General features: G+C 39.3%; 1 protein-coding gene across 11 annotated transcripts in view; it reads right to left on the bottom strand.

The window, feature by feature from the left end:
* Positions 1-4169: 4169 nt before the first annotated feature.
* The window catches only part of tjp1a (tight junction protein 1a), a 129137-nt gene continuing 109878 nt past the window's right edge, over positions 4170-23428 (bottom strand). For 6 of the 11 annotated variants that reach the window (XM_086072321.1, XM_086072323.1, XM_086072322.1 and 3 more), the window contains 14 exons: positions 23228-23310; positions 22777-22987; positions 22273-22373; positions 20636-20986; positions 18963-19202; positions 16204-16998; positions 15549-15631; positions 15189-15365; positions 14292-14395; positions 13916-14175; positions 13650-13795; positions 13339-13559; positions 11710-11853; positions 4170-5715 (listed from right to left, as the gene is read on the bottom strand). In XM_086072321.1, coding sequence (XP_085928447.1) covers positions 5621-5715; positions 11710-11853; positions 13339-13559; positions 13650-13795; positions 13916-14175; positions 14292-14395; positions 15189-15365; positions 15549-15631; positions 16204-16998; positions 18963-19202; positions 20636-20986; positions 22273-22373; positions 22777-22987; positions 23228-23310 — 3011 coding nt within the window. In that variant the 3' untranslated portion in view covers positions 4170-5620. The remainder of the gene's footprint in view (positions 5716-11709; positions 11854-13338; positions 13560-13649; positions 13796-13915; positions 14176-14291; positions 14396-15188; positions 15366-15548; positions 15632-16203; positions 16999-18962; positions 19203-20635; positions 20987-22272; positions 22374-22776; positions 22988-23227; positions 23311-23428) is intronic. The other 5 variants (XM_086072325.1, XM_086072330.1, XM_086072326.1 and 2 more) reach the window with 3 other exon arrangements.

Raw genomic sequence — 23428 nt, 5'->3', positions numbered from 1 at the left:
GTGTGCGCGTGGCTGCGCTTGATTTGTGATGAGGTGCAGCATGGGAGGTTTGATTCCCAGCGGGTGAAGTTGGTGCGCATTTGTGGAAACAAACACAAAGACATGGCTGGCTGAATCCTTCACTATGCTTTGAAATATTTGTCATCACAATATACCTGACAGAACATGATAGTTTTTTTTTTTTGCCTCTTTTATTGCTCTCTGTAACAGTTTGGCCCAAATATCTTTACAATAGCCTTTTTTTGTGTGTGGACTTTTTATGACTGAAACATCTTCTAGTAGATTAACAATTCAGCTGTTCATAATGGGTACTGTTGCAAGCCTCTGGATTTTCAGACAGAATTCGGGTTCGAATTTCCTGCCCTCTGTCTACTGATATAACATTATGTGCGCATTGTGTCAAAGTTAGAGCGTTAACTGATTAATTAATCACCCAAAAAATATTGCATTAATCATGAATTAACGCAGAATTAATCAATTTTGACCATAGATTATCCTTTGGCGTGACGTTGAAGGTAGCACAGGTTGTGTTTGAGCAATAAACATAATTACATGCATTAAAGTAAAGCATTTAATAAATGTTTGCATATCACATTTAGAATATTTGTTCATGTCAAAATATTGGGGTCATTTTTTTTTTACATTTTAAATTAAGCAAGTAGTTAACTGATTAGAGGAGGATGAGCGTGTGCAATAAGATCAAAAAAATGTTGTAGACGTCCTCATAACATTGGATGTCAAAAGAATTAACACATAACCTGGTGCTCTTCAAATTTGGCGGGAAAAAATGATGATAAAAATGCCTTTTTTGTTAAGCGATCAATCGTGATTAATCCAAATTCTAAGATGTGATTAATGTGATTAAAAAAAAAATCTTTGACAGCTCTAGTTACAAGTATGTGACGCAGGGAAAATGCTGTTCCATTTTTCGGCAACAGGTGACAGTGATTCAAGATTCTATTTTCTGCATCCAGTAGATTTAAACATCCATTCTTTTCAATAACCAATCAAAGTTTTTTTTTCTAACAAACCTGAAAAAAAGCTTAATATTGTCAGTGCTGTACCAGCTTTTTTTTTCTTATAGTAGTAGGCTATCACGTATTTTTATATCACACAATAAAATCTAATTTTATATCGCAGATTTTGAGCACTAAATCGAGTTGATTACTTTTCCCCAAGCACTCCACTGCAAAAAAAATTGCTGTGATTTCACAATAAATAATTGGATACAGTAAGGATCAGCAAAATACACTGTAACGACTAATATTTACTTGAAAAAAAAAGTTTTTTTTTTCCACTCAGAAATTCCAAGTAACTTTTACAAGGAGAGTTTTAAGTAGATTTTACAAGTTTATTTTAAATTATAATAATAATTTAAAAATAATAATAAAGCTACGTATGATTTGAGGAACAAACCCATGACCTTCAGCTACCACCTTAGCCATGCCACTTCTTCTATTTTAGTATATTGCTGGAGTCGGGTGGAATCCTCGTACCTCCAAGAGTCCGGTTTTGGTCTCATTTTGGACACACCAGCAATGCAATTTCACATCTGTGATACTACAATGTATTGTTGTAAAAACACATCTGTATACTGGTAACTTCACAGCTGCAATGGCAAAGCAATCACTGTGACATTACAGTACAATAAAGCGGAGTTACAACCTTTTGCTGTGCACTGCAAAATTGTTTTGCAAAGCCTCACATTCACCCATTCACACACCAGTGGTCGGCTACTGCCATGCAGGGAGCTGCCAGGTCCACTGGGAGCAAATTCAGGTTCACGGTCTTGCTCAAGGACACTTCAACATGGTCACAAGAGTTGAGGATTGAGCTCACAACTTCCCGGTTGAGAGACTCTACCAGTGAGCCATGCCGCCCTTTGTGCCAGGCTGCAGTCACTGCAGGCTACAGGAAGCGAACAATAGTTATGACGTTGCAATGTGTAGTTTTTCCTAATTACGTTTTTTCTCCCAAAAAAGCTTTTATCACAATAGTTTTTCCACAAAGTATGACTTTCTTAACCTTAAAATTTACATCTTAAATTCATTAACGACATACTTGGATTACATGTCACAACTCAAACGGGACTAACAGATAAGATTTCTCCCCTTATTCACTGATCATTTATATCTATTTTTTCTGATTTAAGGTCCTATGAGTTCGACTGGAAGGGGCAGGAAGCAGCTTTGCCGTTGATTTAAATTTCATTACTCAGGCAAGAAACTTAAAAGTTGGCACTTTTGGAGGAAGTACCTTTGTCGTCCTCTCGGTGAAAAGAGAAATGGCGTCTTTAGGTTCAGTGCCAAGTTTGGTTACGTCACGTGACTGCCCAGTGAATATTTGAATACAATTATTACACTGTAATAATATTGTTGGATATTGTGAACTCTCTTTTTTTTTTTTACTGTGCTGCTGTGATATTACAGGCCTTGTTGTGATATAACAGGTTTTTTTCTAATAGCAGGATTTTACTGTAACATAACAGTTAAATGCTGTAAAATCAAATGATGCTGTAGTTTATACATTGGGTTATTACTGGGAAACTTAATGATAACTTTTCCAGTAAAATAGCAGGAAGAACAGATTGAGGGTATAAACGACAGTGAATATCCAGTTTGGATTATGTGTGAATTTACACGTTAAAGATGCTAAAGTGCAAAGCGATAGCGTAAATTACATAACTGCACATCAGATAAAGTAAACATTGTTAGCTAATTTAATATAGCCTTTCAGCACTAGTTAGAACAAATCGTAATGCCTCCACCAGTGGTCACTTTACTGAAAAAAGGTAACAAAATAAACACAAGCAGGCCTACATATTCCACACACACCTGCCAAAACTTACGTCACTCACCATGCAGCGTGGTTAGCCAGTTAACAGCCAGCATTCTCTCAGACATACGTCATTCAACAGGCCAGGGCCTGCCTTTCAAAGTCAGTCGCACACATTCAGTCACAGGTAGAATGTGAGGATGGCGACATCAAGTGGACAAAACTAATACCCGCACCTCATATACGTTGCATTGGTATTATCCATCCAAGCGTAATATTAAAACTATTTAAGATTTATACATATAAATCATATTCTAACTCACAGCGTCACCTATTACTTTTCGATGTCTGTAATTGGGATTGGCGCTGGTAAACTCCAAACCCGCTCAGCATGCCCTCGCCCGAAAAAGAAAAAGTCAGCTGTTTTGTGAGTGTAGGCCTACAAAATCGTTGAAAGTACATTTCTGCATAACATTGTACTCTTATAGCAACAAAAATAAAGACATAGGCTCAACTTACAACAAAAAATAACTATGTAGGCATACGGGAGAAAAATAAAATAAAATAAATAAAAATCCTGTGGACACATGTGCACTAACCAGAGTGGCCTTCCCTACTTCTTGAGAACGACTGGCCTAAACCGTTTAAAAGCTTCTTTTGGAAACATATAATATTGAAAATTGTAAGGAATTTAAAGGTAAGCCATAACTGTCTCCGAAAGGTATAATTTGATGCAAACAGATTGCTATATTTAAATGGCGGTATTTGTAAATTAGAACATCAGACAACAATAGTAAGTTTAATTATATTTGTAGTAACACTTCCACGCAGGACGTACTTGTGCATGGTTACGTTAAAATAACAACAAAGGAGAAATAAATATATTTGGAAAATATTTAATGTTCTCCAGTAAGCATTTGCCAGCCAGCGTGTTTAAATTATCTGGTGGCATTAATATTAAACTCAGTACAATCCGCAGGTAAGACTGAATGTGATGGTCAACTGTTGCACATGGGCACTGTGAAGGAAGTGGCATTTTGAGGGAGTCCTATGTAATGGCAAGAGACAAAACGTTGCTGAAAAAGAGCTAACTTGCACTAATGCAGGATTGTGACCTTCAGAGGCGCCATCTAGTGGCCACTTGTAAATTGCGTGGAGAACGCCAATCCTTTTTGTTACACCCCACAAAGGATTGGTGTTAATAACAAATAAATAATTGTCACATTGCAACGGAAAATAACAATGATGCACTTTTCGAATCTTTTACAAGCAAATCCACTGGAAGCTTTAAAACCATCAAGTTAACTGTAGCTAAATATAGTCGCTTAATGCTGGACGTGACTGCTAATTTTAGATCAATAACGCTTTGTAAGAAAAGACATCTTTGTCAAACGTTACCTTAAAATGATTTTATTTATTAATACAGTAGTATACTTAAAACTGTGTTGCAGAGGAGGGGAAAAAAAGAAATCAGCCACACGTGAAGCGCTAATATCCAATTAAAGCCGTGTTAAATCTAAAAATAAGTTGGTAATGGTGTGCCATACATCATTAATTGTCTATTAGTACAAAAATACATTTAAGGGCACACAATACAGCATCCAGTATTGAAATCAGTGAAGGGAATTGTTTGGGAGCACACCCGCTGTTTAAAAAACAAACAAAAAAACAATCAGCCGAAGCACTTTCCTGATCCGTAAGTTTCCATAAAAAGACAAATTTGTGACGGTAATTGAATGTGAATGTGTTGGTAGAAAAGGTGTCATGTATTACTGTCAGGTTCAACACTTCAAGGCTCGAGGGTATAATCCAGAATACAAAGATCATCATGTTTCCATCGGTCACATGTTTTCGCTACATTTTATACAAAAAGAAAGTCTTACAAAAAAAATAGTTCATTTACAAACAAAAGAACCAAGGCAATATGCTCGCATTATTTACAGCCACTCTTCTTCATTTTTTAATGCATAGGAGATAAAAGACCAACATACATTTGTTATCCTCTCGCAACCGTTAGTGTGCTGAACCCGAGTTTGCTTATATGCTGGGTTAACAAAAATGGCAGACCAAACAACACGAGACAGTTACTCATCATAAATTATTGTTTTCGTCATGAAAAGAGGTGAATTAGCTGCAGATAAGGCATCGCTGCTTATTGTGTTTGAATGCACGAGTGCAAAACGAGAACGAAAGGTGAGGAAGCAACTGAGGAGGCCACTGGACCTGAGTAGAACCACATGCATAGATCTCCCTCAGGCTGGAAGGAGCCACCACCACTCAAGCTACAAGAGAAAAAAAAAAAGGCGCAACAGAGGAAGAAAAAAAGTTAAAGTGTGCTGCTTGACTTTTACATCCGGCTGACCTTCAAACTCCATCAGATTCCCTCAAAGTGGAAGAATGCGGATACATCATTATATTCAGTCACCTGAACTGAAAAAATAACAGGAGCTTGAATTCAGGACTAAAATGCATGATACATTTTTTTATTAATCTAGACTACTATATATACTGTATGCATATATAGCATAAATACACCGACACTGGTTTGTAAAATATGTTCGCTGGTGGCGCAAATCGGAAAACAATCCATCCAGGTATACTCATGTAAAAACTTCATTGTATATTATATATAGCATTAGTAGGAAGGGCGGGGGCATGCATCAGTGGTTTCACTTCATCAAGACTTCATTTGAGGGGAAAAGTCTCATAATCTTCAGTGCCCGGCCGTAAACAGCACCGACTGGATCCTTCTTCATGCCGCCGTCGCCGGTGCGGCTGTCGATGTGTGTGTTTATGCATGTGTCCTCGTGGATCCACCATGGATGCATATTCCGCAACATCGCATTTAAAAGTGGTCGATGAGCACAGAAACACAGTTGGCTCCCACCAGGTAGTTGGGGTCCCCAGGGAGAGACTTGTTCTGCCAGTTTTTTGGGTCACCTGAGAGGAAAGGGAACAGATGGAACAGATGGTGAGTGACAAGAGTCTTTTAGCTTCAATTAAACTGTAATGGCTCTATAAGCACTCCCTCTTCACAGGCTGTGTGGAAACAGTGGAAATTCATCAACTACTTGAGTGGAGCTGCAGGGCCCTGATTGCATCTCCTGTCTGCCAGCCACGCTTGGATGCTACAAGACAGCGGCCTACATCCAAACGGCCAAGACACGCCACAATAGGCAAGTCACTTCATCTTTAATGAATGTCTCTTGATGACTTCAAATTCAACCTCAGTCACTATGACGACTGCACAGTGCACTGGCCGTGAATGAAAGGTATGGCTGGGCAATTCATCCAAATGCAATTGAGAATCTGAGTTTGGCTTCTCTCGATCTTAATAATAGTGTGCCAGACAGCGTGACAGCGTGGATGATGTTGCATGCGAACATGTGGCGTGTAATTAGAACATCAGACAACAATAGTAAGTTTAATTATATTTGTAGTAACACTTCCACGCAGGACGTACTTGTGCATGGTTACGTTAAAATAACAACAAAGGAGAAATAAATATATTTGGAAAATATTTAATGTTCTCCAGTAAGCATTTGCCAGCCAGCGTGTTTAAATTATCTGGTGGCATTAATATTAAACTCAGTACAATCCGCAGGTAAGACTGAATGTGATGGTCAACTGTTGCACATGGGCACTGTGAAGGAAGTGGCATTTTGAGGGAGTCCTATGTAATGGCAAGAGACAAAACGTTGCTGAAAAAGAGCTAACTTGCACTAATGCAGGATTGTGACCTTCAGAGGCGCCATCTAGTGGCCACTTGTAAATTGCGTGGAGAACGCCAATCCTTTTTGTTACACCCCACAAAGGATTGGTGTTAATAACAAATAAATAATTGTCACATTGCAACGGAAAATAACAATGATGCACTTTTCGAATCTTTTACAAGCAAATCCACTGGAAGCTTTAAAACCATCAAGTTAACTGTAGCTAAATATAGTCGCTTAATGCTGGACGTGACTGCTAATTTTAGATCAATAACGCTTTGTAAGAAAAGACATCTTTGTCAAACGTTACCTTAAAATGATTTTATTTATTAATACAGTAGTATACTTAAAACTGTGTTGCAGAGGAGGGGAAAAAAAGAAATCAGCCACACGTGAAGCGCTAATATCCAATTAAAGCCGTGTTAAATCTAAAAATAAGTTGGTAATGGTGTGCCATACATCATTAATTGTCTATTAGTACAAAAATACATTTAAGGGCACACAATACAGCATCCAGTATTGAAATCAGTGAAGGGAATTGTTTGGGAGCACACCCGCTGTTTAAAAAACAAACAAAAAAACAATCAGCCGAAGCACTTTCCTGATCCGTAAGTTTCCATAAAAAGACAAATTTGTGACGGTAATTGAATGTGAATGTGTTGGTAGAAAAGGTGTCATGTATTACTGTCAGGTTCAACACTTCAAGGCTCGAGGGTATAATCCAGAATACAAAGATCATCATGTTTCCATCGGTCACATGTTTTCGCTACATTTTATACAAAAATACTGGCCGTGAATGAAAGGTATGGCTGGGCAATTCATCCAAATGCAATTGAGAATCTGAGTTTGGCTTCTCTCGATCTTAATAATAGTGTGCCAGACAGCGTGACAGCGTGGATGATGTTGCATGCGAACATGTGGCGTGTATGTTATTCTGCCCTCCCTTGAGCAGGCTTTAAATTATTTAACCCATTCAAACCTGAAAACGTGTCAACAATTTTTATTTTAATACTTTGCCTTTCACTCCCCAAAACGTATGAATACGTTTAAAAAAAAAAATTAAATATTTTTTTTAATGCAAAAGCAAACAGAAGGATTTGTTGCAGCTTCTGACATGAAGTAGGGGCTTAAAGCAATGGTAGTTATTACAAAAAAAGGCCAGCGGGTGGCATAAGAGTATAAGAGATCAGCCAGGGCCATGTTGCAATAAGCTCTTTTTGCCAGTGTTTTCAACAGGAATGTAAATAATGATGAAACTGAGCTTTATTCTAATGCTAATTGTTACAAAATGGAAACAGATAGAAATATACTTTTTTTCCTGATGAAAGAAGAGACTCTAATCTTTCTTTTTTTTAATTCACATTAACTAGGTCAGAGATTTATACGCCGGTGCGTCATTACATTTACAGTGGTCACGTGATAGTCTATGTGACGAGGAGCAAGTAGTGAGCTGGCTGTCCGAATCGCCAAACAGAATGAGGGTAATATATATTATTACTATATAGTGTGGGGGCTATGTAGTGAATGAGGGGGTTAGGGCAGGGATCTGCAAACTGCGGCTCTATGTAGATCTCTAAAAATGATCAGTATAAATATGTTACATTTTCTTTACATGAATTAATGATTTAGATTTAAAAAATGAATGATTAAATATTAAAAAATTGCCAGCGTCCAAATGTTTAAGTTGTCAGAAAGAGAGACGAAAGGTAGATGAAAAAGTTTTTTTTAAAAAGCCTAAAAAGTTAGCATAAAATGTTGAAAAAGGAAGAAGAAAAGCAGAAAATTACCATAAAATGTCCATGAAATTTAAAAAAATGTCAGAGAATTCAATAAAGAAGGCAGAAAAGAAAACTTTTACAAAGTAACTATAAAATGTCCAATAACAAAAGAAGAAATCCCGAAAATGACCATAACATAAAATTACCAAAAAACAACAACAACAAACAAAAGAAAAACGGAAGACGAAAGGTAAATGAAAATTAACGTCTATGTATTGGATGCTGCTCTAATATTTTTGTTTTGTGGTGCAGCTCTAATTAACTCTCGGGCCCTTAGTACATTAGACTAACATTAACACACTGTTTCCTTCATCACAATCTTCAAAAGTTTTGCAGCTCCAAACATACTTTTGGTTATTTATTTGGCCTAAAATGGCTCTTTAGACAGGAGAAGTTGCAGACCCCTGGGTTAGGGAATAAGGGGGGATATTCGGACAAAGCCAGAGTTGTGCAGGGCTCAGGTAACGACGGCTCAGCTTGCGGACATCACATCACTCAGAAAACAGGTGAGCTGTGATTGGTCGTTACCAGAGCACCAAGTATGCTTTGTTAAAAAACAAAACAAAACAAAAAAAGGTCAGTGCTAATGCTAAATTGAATCTGAAATCCCATTGACATACTAACAGGAAATTAGCATCAACTTCTGGGAGTGATATTCCTTCAATTAACAAATAACGGAACGCATGCAACCAGACTTCTCAAAGGTACACATTCTTCATCTGTGAAAAACAAGTTATATTCATAGAGCTCAATCGCAACTTTTTACGTCATTGTGTGTACTCCAAGCATGTATTGCCCCAAAGAGGCCAAACACAAACTTTTATTTTTATTTATTTATTGCTATTATTTTAGTATATTTTTATTTTACTTTGTTAATTAATTTTCTGGTTGTTCCGGATAAATAAAGTTGAGATTTCAAGGATTCAATGATTTATTTAATTTCTTTTTTTAAATCTGGCACAAAATATGATACCCGAGGTCCCAAATTAGTCCAAGCAAATCCAAGACTTGTGAAAAACAAAGTAAGATCAAATAAATATCATAAAGAGATGCTCAATCACAGTTTGACTGTGCAAATATGATCTCCTGATATTTAAAGGGTAATTTTGTACTTGGCAGAAAAAAATATAATGTTCAAGAATAGAGCTATGCAGCTATGATTGTATTTTTTTTTTTTTTTAAGTGGTTGACTTTTGGCGGTTGAATAAATACTAAGTTTTGAAATCAATAAATACTCATTTTTATTCATAATTTCAATATCAATCAAAATTAATTGTGATGATTTCTTTCAGAACCGGCCAGCTCTACTGAAAAGTGCTGAATTCTTATTTTGGACCTATTTCTGAAAAAGTGACTGTTGTGAGCGATCTGAGCTAATTATCATAGTAAGCACAACCAGAACACGTTCTCAGCCAATGCCATGCAGCTAGGAAGGTCCAACATGCAGAGTGAAAGAACTGTGCGGCCCAAACACTATCATGTGAAAGCATATTACATACAGTACGTCATTATGACACCATGGGACTTAAATTAAGAACATGACAGCCTTACGATGACAGCATCATCATTCGTAGTCGTAATGAACTGCTACTGAGATCTGCTGCTCATGCAATCTGTCCACATTCTTAAAGTTCACTAGTTTTACATGGCTTTCAAAAATGTGATTAGAGAAGAAGGCATACTCTAGGGAGGAGCTTCCATTAGTCGCCAAGCGCTGTAAAGAAGGAAGCGATGAGCGGGGACACAATGTAAGAAGAAAGTGACAGAGGGGACAAGAGCCGGCCGGAGAGTGGCCTTGCCTCGCAATAAGAGGATTAGCACGCAGCCTGATAATCCTGCCCAACAACGGAGGCAGCCAGCATCTCATTCAGACGCCACTTCTTATTCTTCAAATGAGGCTAATTAACTGCTAATCCTAACAATGGCCAAAATGACCACTCTTCTTCAAGGGATGAGGAAAGAAGTCACCGTCTGATCTTTTGATTTCTTTGCAAGAGTTGAGCTTTTTACATTTGTTTCAATGCTATAGATTTAGCCACATAGCGCAATATCACATTTAAGTCTCCTATTAGAATGACTACAGACTTATTTATGTATACTAAATTAAATGATCCAAAAAGTGTTCTTGGATTAAGAATTGACCTTTATACTGCAGTCAACAAAATCATTAACATCCAAGGGAAGATTTCCCAAACCCTATCTTATGCATCACTTCAAATATCCAAACATGCATTTTCTCATCTATATCGTTTATTGTTATTAGGGTCGCAGGTGACCTGGATCTCAAATTGAATTGGACTGGTTGGTCAGTGTGTCAATTAAGAGATCTATAAAAGTGGTTCTTCCGACCAGCATTGGGGTGGCTGTGTGAGAGGAAAAACAACAACATGCATTTGTTATGTTATGTGTGTGTATATATAGGAAATGAACTAAAGTGGCAAGACAAGTGGCTGCAGCATGCATACTTAGTGAGGTTGATGTATCCATAAATCCACAAAAATGGTTAGACCTACTAATAAGATACAATACAATAGCTTTTCATATAAATTGGACAAAAATATTACTAATAAATAAATGTGATATTAAAGAGGAAGTCAACCCATCTCCCCCCCATGATAATATGTAAAATGCTGCCCCACTATTAATCTGTTTAATATTGTGTTAGTGGAATATGAGGTTAAGCAGCAAAATCCAGCTGTTTTTATCCATCTCAGGTGGCGGCCATTTTGCCGCTTACTGTCGACTAAAGATGACATCACAGTTGCTCAGGTAACAACCAATCACAGCTCAGGTTCAGAAAACAGGTGAGCTCTAATTGGTTGTTGCCTGAGCCCTGAGCAACATTGATGTCACCTTCAGTCGACAGTAAGTGGCAAGATGGCCGCCCCGAGATGGATAAAAACAGCTGGATTTTGCTTCATAACTCATATTCCACAAATGTAATATTAATCAGAATGTCATGTTTAGACTAGTGACGTCACATATAACATATTATTGTCATGGAATGTTTAAGGTTTGACTCCACTTTAAAGTTAGCGTTACTGTACAATTTTTGACACAGTTCTTGTATTGGTTCTCATTAGATTCATGAACGTCAAGGGGAAGAGTGACAGAGTACCTACAAATAATGAAAATGGGCTTTGATGTGAATACCACAAGAACTGACAAGTAGGGAATAAGGGAAAATAGGTGATAAACAGAAAAATTGATAAAAATGGATAACCTAAAGCCATTGTGATTTGTAAATGATATGAATAAGGACAGATGTATTTCCCCATAGACTGATTCTTTTACCAAATTGTCACAAAACATTGAATGAAAAAAAAGAAAATTAAAAAAAAAGAATCACAACTAGGGGGAAATGATTGAGGTGACCCACGGCAGAGAAATAGTCACAGAGCCAGCCCAAACGACCCCAGAAGAACTGAGAAAGCACAGCATACCCGACGAGGAGTCGGAGGATTTTAGAGCAAAAGACCAACCATCAGGGGTCATTGACGCACAGTGAGGTAAGCGCAGCTCCACAGGCTTCAAAAACTTGAGGCCGTGAGGTCCACACATCACCAGAGGGCTCAGCAAGGTCTCCCCTGAAAATGACAGCAGGGAAAAAAACATAATAGCATCAGAACACACACACAAAAACATTTTTCTTGAGATCGCCAACCTTTCTCTTTTCTGTTAGCAGGTATTGTTCTTATTAAAGCTGCTCTATGTAGCAATTTGCACCCCAAATATCTTTACAGTAAGTAGCCTTTTTATTTGACCATTTATGACTTAAACATCTTCTATATTAACACTTAAGCTATTCACAATGGGTACTCCTGCAAGCCTCTGGCAAATAGTTTTCACACTGGATTCTGGTTCGAATTTCCAGCCCTCTGCCTGCGGATGTGACGTCATAAGCGCTCGTGGTTCGCCACTCTAGTATTTTGGGGGGAACTTAAACATTATTCACTGAAATATTACACTTGTTACTTTTCTCAAGCTAAAGCAAAAAAAATAAAAAAAATAAGAAGTATTACTTTAGCACCATCTAATGGAAATTTTGCATGGTTTTGTAAGGTTGAAAACTTGGGGTGTCAAAATTTGTACGTTAATCTTGAGTTAATTTAAAGTTGCTTTAACACCACTATTTTTGCACGATTAATGACTGCTCCTTACTGTACTGGGGGAATTCCAGTCGCAACGCAGCAGACACATCCACGTAAAAATCTAGCAGTAAAAAATGTAATTATAATGCATATATTTGTGGAGACTGTGGTCAAGTTGTATTTTACAATTTTAGATAGCTTTTAATATGAAAAGAAAAATGCACCAGCGTCTTACAAATTCAATGATGCCATCTAGTGGCAGAATTATGACCTAAACACAAATCAATATCACACGTTTTTGTTTTACAGTACAGGGCTCTTTTTAAGCAGCCATATTTCAATTAGATTAACTTTATTCCCCCTTTTATGTTAACAAGAGTATGAAAACAGATTTTTTTTAATTGTACATTTAAAACATATAAAATTTGCAATTAATCTTGAGTTAACTATTAAAGTCATGCAATTAATTCTGATTAAAACCCCTATTTAAAACCATTGAAAATGTTTTTTTCATCTGCATTTGAGATGTGCTGTTTTGTTGCTGGTCCTTGAATGCAGCTTGTGCTGTCAAGTGAAACAAAGCATGTTTCTGCTTTTCTCCAGGTGCAGCTACTAATTAGCCCATGTACTGTACTCTGCTTTGCCGCTACAATTTGATTATACATCCAAACATTTATTCAAGGGTGAAAAGGAGAAAAGTTGGGTTTAACGAAATAATACTGTTTGTGCGAGTGCACATATTTGTTTGCCCATGTGGGATTTCATATCTGTTTTTGCTAACGTGTCATCTAGGCTAGTATGCTAGCTAATACTATTGAGAACCCTTAAGAGAAAGTGTTTTGCTTGTGTTGAGTAATTGAAATGATGTACAGAGTGTTGATGCTTTATGATCCTCCACGTTTTAAGTGATTTGACGCCATCTTAGGGCATCTATAGACAATTACAAACCCATGTCATTGCAGTGGGATTTTGTGATGTTACCTTTCTCCTTGTCAAGTGGAGGCAGGATGCTGTTATCTCGGCAGACCTTGAAGTAGATCTCCTGCTCAATGCCTTCAGGAATGGCGCCCTGAGGGATGATAATGCTGACACCCGTCTCAATGGAGCTCAGGACGCCACCATTGTTGTTGAAGATCCCTCGAGCAGTGGCGACCACCGTGTGACCCTCATCCTCCTCCTCATCATCGTCCAGGGCGGTGGGGCTGGAAGGCAGCAATGCTCACTACACCGCATATGCATGTCTCCAATGTAATGGACTTTCCATTTCATCCGTGAATGATGTGATTAGTTACCTCACAGGAATGGCCTTGGGCACAGCATTGATATTGTTGTGCTGATACTTGGAGCGATGGTCAATTGTACGAGTGAATGTATCTAGGCCACTGTCATGGTCGGTGTTGTGGGACTGGGAGGGCTTCACTGGGCTTGCACTTTGACTCTGTTCAAAACAAAAGGGATGTAATATGTCAATGAATCCAGATACATAACATTCTACTGAGTTCACTTGCACACCACCCACAACATTAGATACACCAACACTTGTTCAAATGCTGGTTACCTTTGAGGCCGTATCTGGCTTGTCATTGGGCAGAAGGTTGTGGTTGAATTTGGGACTGTCAAACTTGCGTTCGAAAGGCCTGGCAGAGGTTGTGTAGGGTTTGGGCACATAGCGGTTGTAGCTAGATGCTGGTGGAGCCCCGCCGCTGGTGATGGTTTTCGGAGGCTTTTCACTAGTGCCATTCACAGGAGACTTCTCAGGAAAAGTTTTGGGAGGCAGGAAGTTGCTCTGGACAGTGTCCTCCCTGGAAGGAGGTTTGGCTGAGGGACGCATATTAGAGTAGAGTTAACCTTATTATTCGTTTGCAAATACGAGTGTGTTTTTTTCCGTTTTCCCACAAAACAATTTGCATTAAGCAGCGGCATGTGTGCGATACCTTCAGTTGAGGGCTTGGGAAGTGTGGCTGGTGGTAGAGGTGTCAACTGGGGTACTGGTTCATATCTTTTCTCTGCTGAACTCGGTTTCTCCACAGATTCTGTTCTGTAAGCACAATAAAAAAAAATAAAGATTAAAAACGATGACAATGAATGAATATGAATATCTCAATGAATATTCAACTTGCATATAAAAATGGAGATTGAAGGTGGAAAGAATATCTGAGCCTAAAGAACGTGCAGTGGTTTCAAATGGATTCCAAAACCTGCTATAAAATACCTTTGATAAATGTGCCAAAAATGAGACAAGACTTTTTTGGGGGGTATATGTTGACTTTTGATCTGTATTAATTGCAGTGCTGTCACTATCGAATATTTTTAGAATTGATTAATCCATCGCATAATCAATTGATTAAACCAATTAATTAAAATTTTGCATTAAAGTGTATTAAAAGCATTTTTCTCCCTGATTACTGTTTATTAAACAGTGATTGGTGGTTATTCCGTATTTCATATTTGTGTAGCAATTAAAAAAAGGGGGATTGATGTTGTACTATGTAACTGGTTGGGCCATTGTTTTCCGAAGTACAAACAGATGTTTGCAAAAGTCTTATTTTGATTAAAACACAGAAGACAATCAGTCTTCTTTCATGAAGGACTACAGAAATCAGTGTACAATTACTGTTGGTAGGCTTAAAACAGATGATTTGGACAATAAAAAAATTGGCTCCAAACAATTACTCGCTTATTAAAATAGTTGTTGAAATTATTAAAATTTGATAATCGATTACTTGTAGATCTATTTTGACAGCTCTAATTAATTGTCAGTAAATCTGGTGCTGTGTGTAAAAGCTTGAGAGCAAACTGTGTCAAAATCACGGTGCACTTTTGAGAATTACCTGGAGAAGTTGTGCGTTGTTTGTGCTTGCGCTTGGGGTTTGGCGGGGCCAGTCTGGAGCCTGTCAAAGTAAGACAGCTGTTTCCTGTAGTAGTCCTCATCCTCATCTGGGTCATAATGGTTAGAACGCACAATGTCATCAGCCACTTTGGACTGAGGCTTCTGAGGCTCTGGGACTCTACAGCAGGTGGGTAAACAAATGCCACTCGTCAATCAGAGCGCAAGGAAGGCGTGGTCACGCAAGGAATACGAAATTACATCACAATGAGTCAAAACGGGCATAACAATTAAACAAGTGTTTTGGATTATCCTGTAATCTCAGCGTGCCAAAGAGTGAAAACCAATAAAAACACTTGCTTACCTATAGCTCTTTTCTGAGTCCAGGTTGCTCAAAGAATTGGCTTTAGGGATGATTCCCCCTGCTTTCAAAGGCAAATCTGCAGTCTATGTTAGCAAAACAAAAAAAAAAGGACAGATGGTATGGTAAATTTCCCCGTTACCAAGCGCGATTGTGGAGATTATTTAAAGGGGAAGTCAACCCATTTTTTGGGGGACAATAATATGTTCTATTGCAGCCCCACTAGTCTAAATATGGCATTCTGGTTAATATTATGTTAGTGGAATATTAGTTAAGCAGCAAAATCCACCCGTTTTTATCCATCACAGGGGGTGGCCATTTTGCCACTTGCTGTCGACTGAAGATGACATCAATGTTGCTCAGGTCTAAGGTAACAACCAATCAAAGCGCAGAAAACATGTGAGCTCTGACTGGTTATTACCTAAGCCTTGAGAAACTATGATGTCATCTTCAGTCGACAGCAAGTGGCAAAATAGCCGCCCCCCCGAGATGCATAAAAACGGCTGGATTTTTCTTCATAACTCATATTCCAAAAATGTAATATTAATCAGAATGTCATGTTTTGACTAGTGAGGTCACTTAAAACATATTGTTGTCAATAAATGTTTAATGTTGACTTTAACTTAATTAGTAGCCAATGGAAAGGCAAAAACTTTACCTTCGCAGATGGATCTCCTGCATCTCTGGCTCGGTCCACAGACACAGAACGTTTGTTTTCAAACATTTTGACTCTTGTTAGGACCGACTGCGGTTGCATGGCGGGGTCATCCTCGTGTAACTCCTTTCTGGCAGTGTCAGGCTTCGAAGTGTCTACACGGGAAAATGTGCTGAGCCCTGCTTTGGGCGGGGATGTGGGGCTGGTGTCAGAGTTTACAAGGACAGTGTCATACTGCTGAGGTTTGTAGCCTTTTACGTGCTGTGTTTGTGCCTGGTTGTAGGCAGGACGTTGGCCGCTGGGCGAGCGGGAAACTGAAGAGTGTGAAGTCAGTTGAGAATCTTGGTTGTAGTGCAGGTCTGGAGAAAGGGTTGGGGGGTCATCGTAGCGGACAGACCCCGCAACTGTGGGTTTACCGTAGCGAGGCCGCCCGTCGAATCCCTGCTGAGGTGGAGGCTCATCGAAGCGTGGTGGAGGGGAGTACTGAGAATCGAGGCCATCGTTGTATGGCAGGCGTGGATCGTAGCCCTGGGAGTTGGCATTAGAGTGTGTCTGGCTGTAAGGGTTCCACTGTTGCTGGTCATAGTGAGGCACACTGTTCTCAAAGGGCGGAGAGTCATAGTCTCTGTAATTTGGTTCTAGATAACCACCTCCACTGCTGACATCAAAGCGACTAGGTGGGTGGTCATAATCTCTGTACGGCTGCTGGTCAGGTTGATATCCTTGTTGAGGGTTATAGTTCCCCGCTTTCAGTCCAGGGCCGGATCTCCCTGTGCTGTCCGGATCATTTTGAAACATCTACAAATACACAACAAAGCATAAGGTTAGCAGCATCACAGGATCCACCAACATACTACACACGTCAATTTAGATTGAAAGGTATGAAAGGATGAAGTAACTGAAAATATTCAAACAATTGCGTGAAATTAATTACAGAAGAGGAAACGAGTGGGGAAAGACCTGCAATAGAGAAACTGAGAGGGAGGGGTTACTGGTCAGATAGTATATTCAAACAGAAAATCACAAAAAGCATTGTGCTTTCAAATGAAACACTTACTGTAGGTAATTCAAATGATATAGCAAACAAAAATACTATACTACAAAACAATGGGATACATTTTTGCCTAAAACATTTCCTGACATCCAAATGTTTGGAAATTTAACACTATTGCAGTGGTTCTTAAACTGGGGTTCAGCAAAGATCAAGACACAAACTCGACTCATATGATTGGTGTTGACAAACCCCGATGGTACATTGCATAAAAAGAAAGGAGTCGGACAAATATGTCCAATATGAATTCACATGTACAACGGAACGTATGGTGTTCTACAGAGCTCAATTCTGGGGCCTCTGCTGTTTTCATTGTTTTTGCTGCCCCTGGGTTCCATCTTAACAAAACAGCAGTGATTGTTTTAAAGTGCTCTAGAAATATAGTTGAGTTGAGTGATGGGAGTCAGCGTCCAAACTACAGGATTTGCAATGCCAAGTTGAGCAATTCTCATCCACCACAACTAGCTAGCTAGCAAAAACAAACGCAACACTTTCTTAACTCATTTGCTCCCAAAAACGTTTTATTTTAAATATTGCCATGGTCCCAAAAACATTTATAAGTTTTATTTTATTTGTTTTGGCAGCAGAGCATAAGAGATCAACCAGGGCTATGTTGCAACAAGCTCTTTTCCCCAGTGTTTTCAACAGGTTTGTGAATAATGATGAAACTTAGCTATATTCCAATGCTAATTGCTGCAAAATGGAAACAGATAAAAATATACTTTTTCTTCCTGATGAAAGAAGAGACTCTAATCTTTCTTTTGGTAGGTGCCATGTGTCTATAGAACAGAATATTCTGTGGGACTTGCAAAATCAGTCAAAATCCAGAAAAACAGCAGGGAGCGAAGGGGGTTGCTTCAGTTAAAAGGGCTGTGAGTGAATGAATTAAGATGCAAGGAGATAGAGAATACAAGAACATAATGCTTGCTGAATTCAAGGTGAAAGCGCCAGATTTGATGAAAAAGCTACTCTCCCTGTTCATTTTTCAATAAAGAAAAGCTCGGTGAAAACGCATAGGATTGGGTGGGGTTAAACACCTCCAAAAAGGTTAAGAACCACTGCACTATCAACAGGCACTGCATCAATCGGGCTTAATAATGCAATTATTTGATATATCTTAGGAAAATGACACCCACTGTCTTACAATAATATTTAAACACAACTTGCACGTTACAAAAACATAATTGAAAACTTGATATTTAAGAAGCAACTGTTAATTTTCCAGCCAAATCTGAAGTCTCTCACCCAAGCTTTTATTACAAGGTTGTTGTATACAACACTAAAGACGCAGATGCAATGGTTGGAAAATCAACGGCTGCTTTTACAAAAACCAACGGCTCCGTTTCATCAGCATTGGGAAAATACAGCACAGAGATCTACGTCTAGTGGCCATGCAAAGAGGTTTAACAACAGTGAGCGCTGCGAGACATTCCCTGTTCAACTAACACTTCCACACTCACTGTTGCTTAACAACATTTGCTCACACATGCACAAATGTAAACGCGCGCACACTCTCACACACAAAACTCTGTCCTCTGGGCAGCACTGTGGTCAGCAGACATGCAGGGGGGCGAAAAGTAGAGACAGATAAGCGTGGCAGCAGGAAGTAGGCAGGTAGACAGGCAGCAGCAGCAGCGCAGGCGGTCAGTTGGGTCATATCGAGCTGAGCTGGGCCCGGTCACGGAGCATCTGAAGCAGGTCAGTTGGATACCTTTGCTTCTGAACTGGCCGGTCCAGACTGTCTTGGTTCTGATGTGATACTCTCAGGGGCTAGCTCAGGCGTGGGCCTCTTTAGTGAGCCAGCCTCTGTGTTGGGGCTTGGTAGCCTGTGGTGAGCTCCAGGAGCCTCGCCGGGGCTCGGGCCCCCTACAGTTTTTACGGCAGGGGTCACTGTCTCAGCCAGGGGCTCAGGGAGCTGGGGGTTGCTAGGGATGGCAGTGGCTTCTGCTTTCTGTGAAGTGGTTCAAAAATGTTTAATAACACGTGCTGACACTACTGTGCAGTGCAAACAAGTGTTAGTGTTGTCATGGCTTCTTTCTAACATTCTGCTCCTTACTTGTGCTTTACAGCTTACACTGATTCAAACAGCCAATCACCTTGACTCCACACTTTAGTTGTAGCTGTTGATCAACCAACAGCATGCCATGTTAGGAATTAGGACACATTTCCCATGTTAGAATACACTAATTTGGCTTTAATTCTACGGTAACAATACAGTAATGTATCCTCGTCCCTTTTTATGCTTATTAACAGATACCGTAACGACAAACACTTCGATTTGGGAATCTGTGATAAATACATTTCACAGCAATGGTGGATTTACACTGTTTTTTCAACATGCACATAATACTTTCTCATATCAACATAGTCCCAATCACAAGTGTAACAAGAGTAGGAATTGCACATAGGTGAGTACTGTTACAGACAATTGGACAAATATACGCTTGTTTTCCCAGTGATATCAGCAACAGTCATACAGATAAGACAACTCTTGGTAATACAGAATACAAGAGGAAAAGTACGTATTGATCCTATAATGCCAAAAGCATTATATTAAATACAAGACATTTTGAGCCCTCTATTTCATGAGTATATTTCTTTTCCCATTAAAACCCTGACGTATATGATCTGACACATGTATTGCACTGATAATCCATTTGAGGGCAGTATCACCCAGATGATGGCTTTTCCAGCGACCTTGCATGCAAGATCGCCCCAATTGAGAAAGGAGAGACACCAATACTTAATAAGTGGGAAATGTTCTTTCTGATTTTTGGAAATACTAATATGTTTGATATGTCTGTTTATCATTATATTTTTGACAGTTATAAATGTATGAATTTAAAGCATGACTCCATCAGCCTGTCAAATATGACAAAAATCAAAAGTCATATGTGGAAGTTGATTTTCAAAAAAAAGAAAAGTTTTTGGTTTGTTCAAAGAACCCCAATAAATACTAAATAATCTGAATTTTCTCTCATACATTTCATGGTTCAGGCTTTGTAGGGTTACGTTCTAAGGTTCTATGTAACACACAGAAAGGTTAGTCAACACACACACACACACACACACACACACACACACACACACACACACACACACACACACACACACACACACACACACACACACACACACACACACACATAAGGGTTAAGTAACTACTGTAGTGTTAATAGATTTTGTATAATATTTCGATAGTATGGCGATAAATACCTGATTAGCAAAGGTTTGACTTTCACACTGATATTGCATTGGAACATTAAAAGCACACAATAATTGTAAAATAAACATGAGCCTTCAATAGCGCCTCCAAAACACCCTTCTAACGCACACCACGTCCTCCAGACAACAGGGGAGACGCACGGCTCTCAGAAACGCTACCTGCTGCGGCGCTGGGGCCTTGAAACCAGCCGGGTCGATGCGGTTCAGGGGGTCCGACTGCAATCCGTGTTGGTAACCAGCGTAGCCTGGTGGTTCCTGGATGACGGGCAGGTCCTCGCGGACAGGCTCAGAGGAGCGGGTGATGGCGGGCCCCGTCGGAGGGCCCACATCGTCATTCAGCGTTTCGTCCAGCTCCTGGTCGGTGTAGGCTCCGCCCTCCGTGTCCGTGTCCTCGTAATCGGAGGTGTGTCGGCTGTCAGTGCTGTACATGGAATACTCACTGCCTGGTGCCGACAGGTAGGACAGACGGTCATCATGGATATCCAGATCATCCTCTGCTGCTCCGTCAGCCTGTGGCACAAAGTGGTAGCAAAGAGTTTTCAGCAATATGAATGAAGACACGTTCAAGGTGGGTATCACATTTCTTTTAAGCAGTTCAGTTTAGTTGGTCACAATGTCATCTGGAACTGACAATGCTGACTTGGTCTGTTTGGGCAATAGGTGCATCAGCTACGTAAACAGCATGATACCATAAAGCCCGCCAATCCCCCCAAAAATAGGAATAGCACACTTGCTGAAATGTAACATATAAACATACACTCTAAAAACAGTTGGGTCAAAAATAACCCAACTATGGGTAAAAAAATGATCCTCTTCTTGGGTCTTTCAGCATAAAACAACTCATAAATATTGGTCAGATCCTTGACTTGGGGATCGGTCCATCTTTGATCCATAATTGGGTTACTTTTGACGCAACTGTTTTTAGAGGGATAGGAAATGCAAACAGTTTTTTCCCCTCTTACCATGTGACCTTAGGGTCTCCGTACAATTTAAAATGATCTGTCCTTGTTGTTTTAGGGGAAATGCATCAGAAGTACCAATGGAATCAGTTTCTACTACTAAGGTGACTACTCAAGAGTTGAGTACCTGTACTGGTATCGGTCTGAAAAATGTGGTATCGAACATCCCTAGTTAAAACACACATTTTGTGTTCTCACCAGTGTTAATTTTGACAAGAAATTGTTGTATTTAGTTTTTTTTTTGTTTTTTTACACATTTTTTGTCATAATTTTAGTCATCTGATTGTATTTTAGTTTCAATCCAATTTGAGTCAACTACATTTATAATTATGCAGAAAATTATAACACCTATTTGTAACTGTAGTTTAACACCTAAGACACGTTTATCAGAACTGTGTCTTTGAATAAAACATGCTAAACTGACAATATGCCGTGCCTTAAAACTTAGTTTTCACCTAAATATATTTTTTTAAAGGGCATAATTGCCTGAGATGAATCTTACATCTGCAAAATGAACATTAAATAAAGTGCAGTGAACAGTTTCTGAGTGGTTCCTTTCTCCCACCCGCGTTTCATTCCTTCTTCTGATTAGATTTTGTGAATTTGTCAGTTGTTTTCGTTTTTAGTCCTTGACAAAATTGTCAGCCAATTTAGTTATCATCATTGTCTTAATGAATGGCTTCTATTTTAGTTTTTCTTTCATTTTCATCAGATTTTTTTTTTTGGGGTGACAAAAAAAATATCACGAAAATGTTCCGTCTGCAAAATTATCACTTGTGGCAACAAGGTCCTGAACTGTATTGCTCGGTGAAAACATGGCTTGTGTGTGTGCTTTACCTTGCCCTCAGAAACCCACACCAGCTGATTTTGCTGCTGCTGGATTGTTTCCTTTAGTGCTCCAAACCATCCATCGTTCATGTTGTTCAAGTTGATGGTTGCTGAACACACAAAGAGTAGCAGAGGAACAGAAGACTTCAATTTGTTAAAGTAAAGAACCAACAACATCGTCTGCAAGCTAGTTTTGCACAATGTGTGTTTGGCTAGGGGATTATTGTGAAGTGGAAATCCATCCAGAACTGCAATCATTTTTTTATCACCTACAGATGCTTCAAAGCAGGGACACAACACGGGCCTTGGCAGGAAAAGCAAATGTAGAGGAAGTCTAAATCTGGATGAAACGGCAGCATGTTGTTGCATGACGTCATCACTGAACAATAGCAGTTAGGTTGAGTATAATAAGGCCAACACTGCATCCCATGAAATGTGTCTTTACCCTTGAAAAAAGCTATAATGTTCCCTCCTTCAGAAGAACGCGTTAAAACCTCCCCACAAGGGACTCACTGGTAAAGAGATGGTGATTGTTCTTCCTCAATTTTAGGGCTCGTTCAAAGAGCTTTCTGGCACTCTTCCGAGACTCTGGGCAGAGTCTGGTCCTCATGGTCTTGACGCCTTGCTTTGTGTCAGGGTTGAGAAACACGACAATTGGATACCACTGCGCGTAGTTCAAGCGGTCCACTGCATTTGGCGTGATGTCCAGCACTGCATGTTTGTCCTTTAAAAAAAAAAAACATGAAACAAATAACACCTTATTACATATTGTTTGTATTCAAAGCGTGTATCATGTATATACTATGAAAGTCTGCTGAGTTTAATTTCTGCACATAGAGAACTCTTAAAATTGCTGTACACCCAAATAGTCCAGGTTACACCAGAAGGCAGCAGTGAGATGCTAAAAATAAAGCAAGCTCTACAAAGGTAAATAAATGGATTTTAATTCAGGTAGCTCTCTCACCCGGTCAATAATCTGTTTGATGGTGTGCAGGCGAATGATGCCAGAGCTTTTCTGGTCAGTTCCAGCATCCCTTGGTTCACTTTCTGCGGAAGGCAAAAAGACATTGTTACTGCATCACATCAACACGAAAGATAAACAGTCAAGACAGGCAGTGCCCAAATTAGTCATCCTTGTGGCATGCGGTTGTCGACTCCCATAAAA

This window comes from Leptonotus elevatus, chromosome 3 (genome assembly GCF_054856555.1).
Source record: "Leptonotus elevatus isolate MCC_2025b chromosome 3, RoL_Lele_1.0, whole genome shotgun sequence".
In the NCBI taxonomy this organism is placed as follows: Eukaryota; Metazoa; Chordata; class Actinopteri; order Syngnathiformes; family Syngnathidae; genus Leptonotus; species Leptonotus elevatus.
The sequence above is the reverse complement of the archived record's forward strand: the minus strand, read 5'-3'. Positions and strand labels throughout refer to the sequence as shown.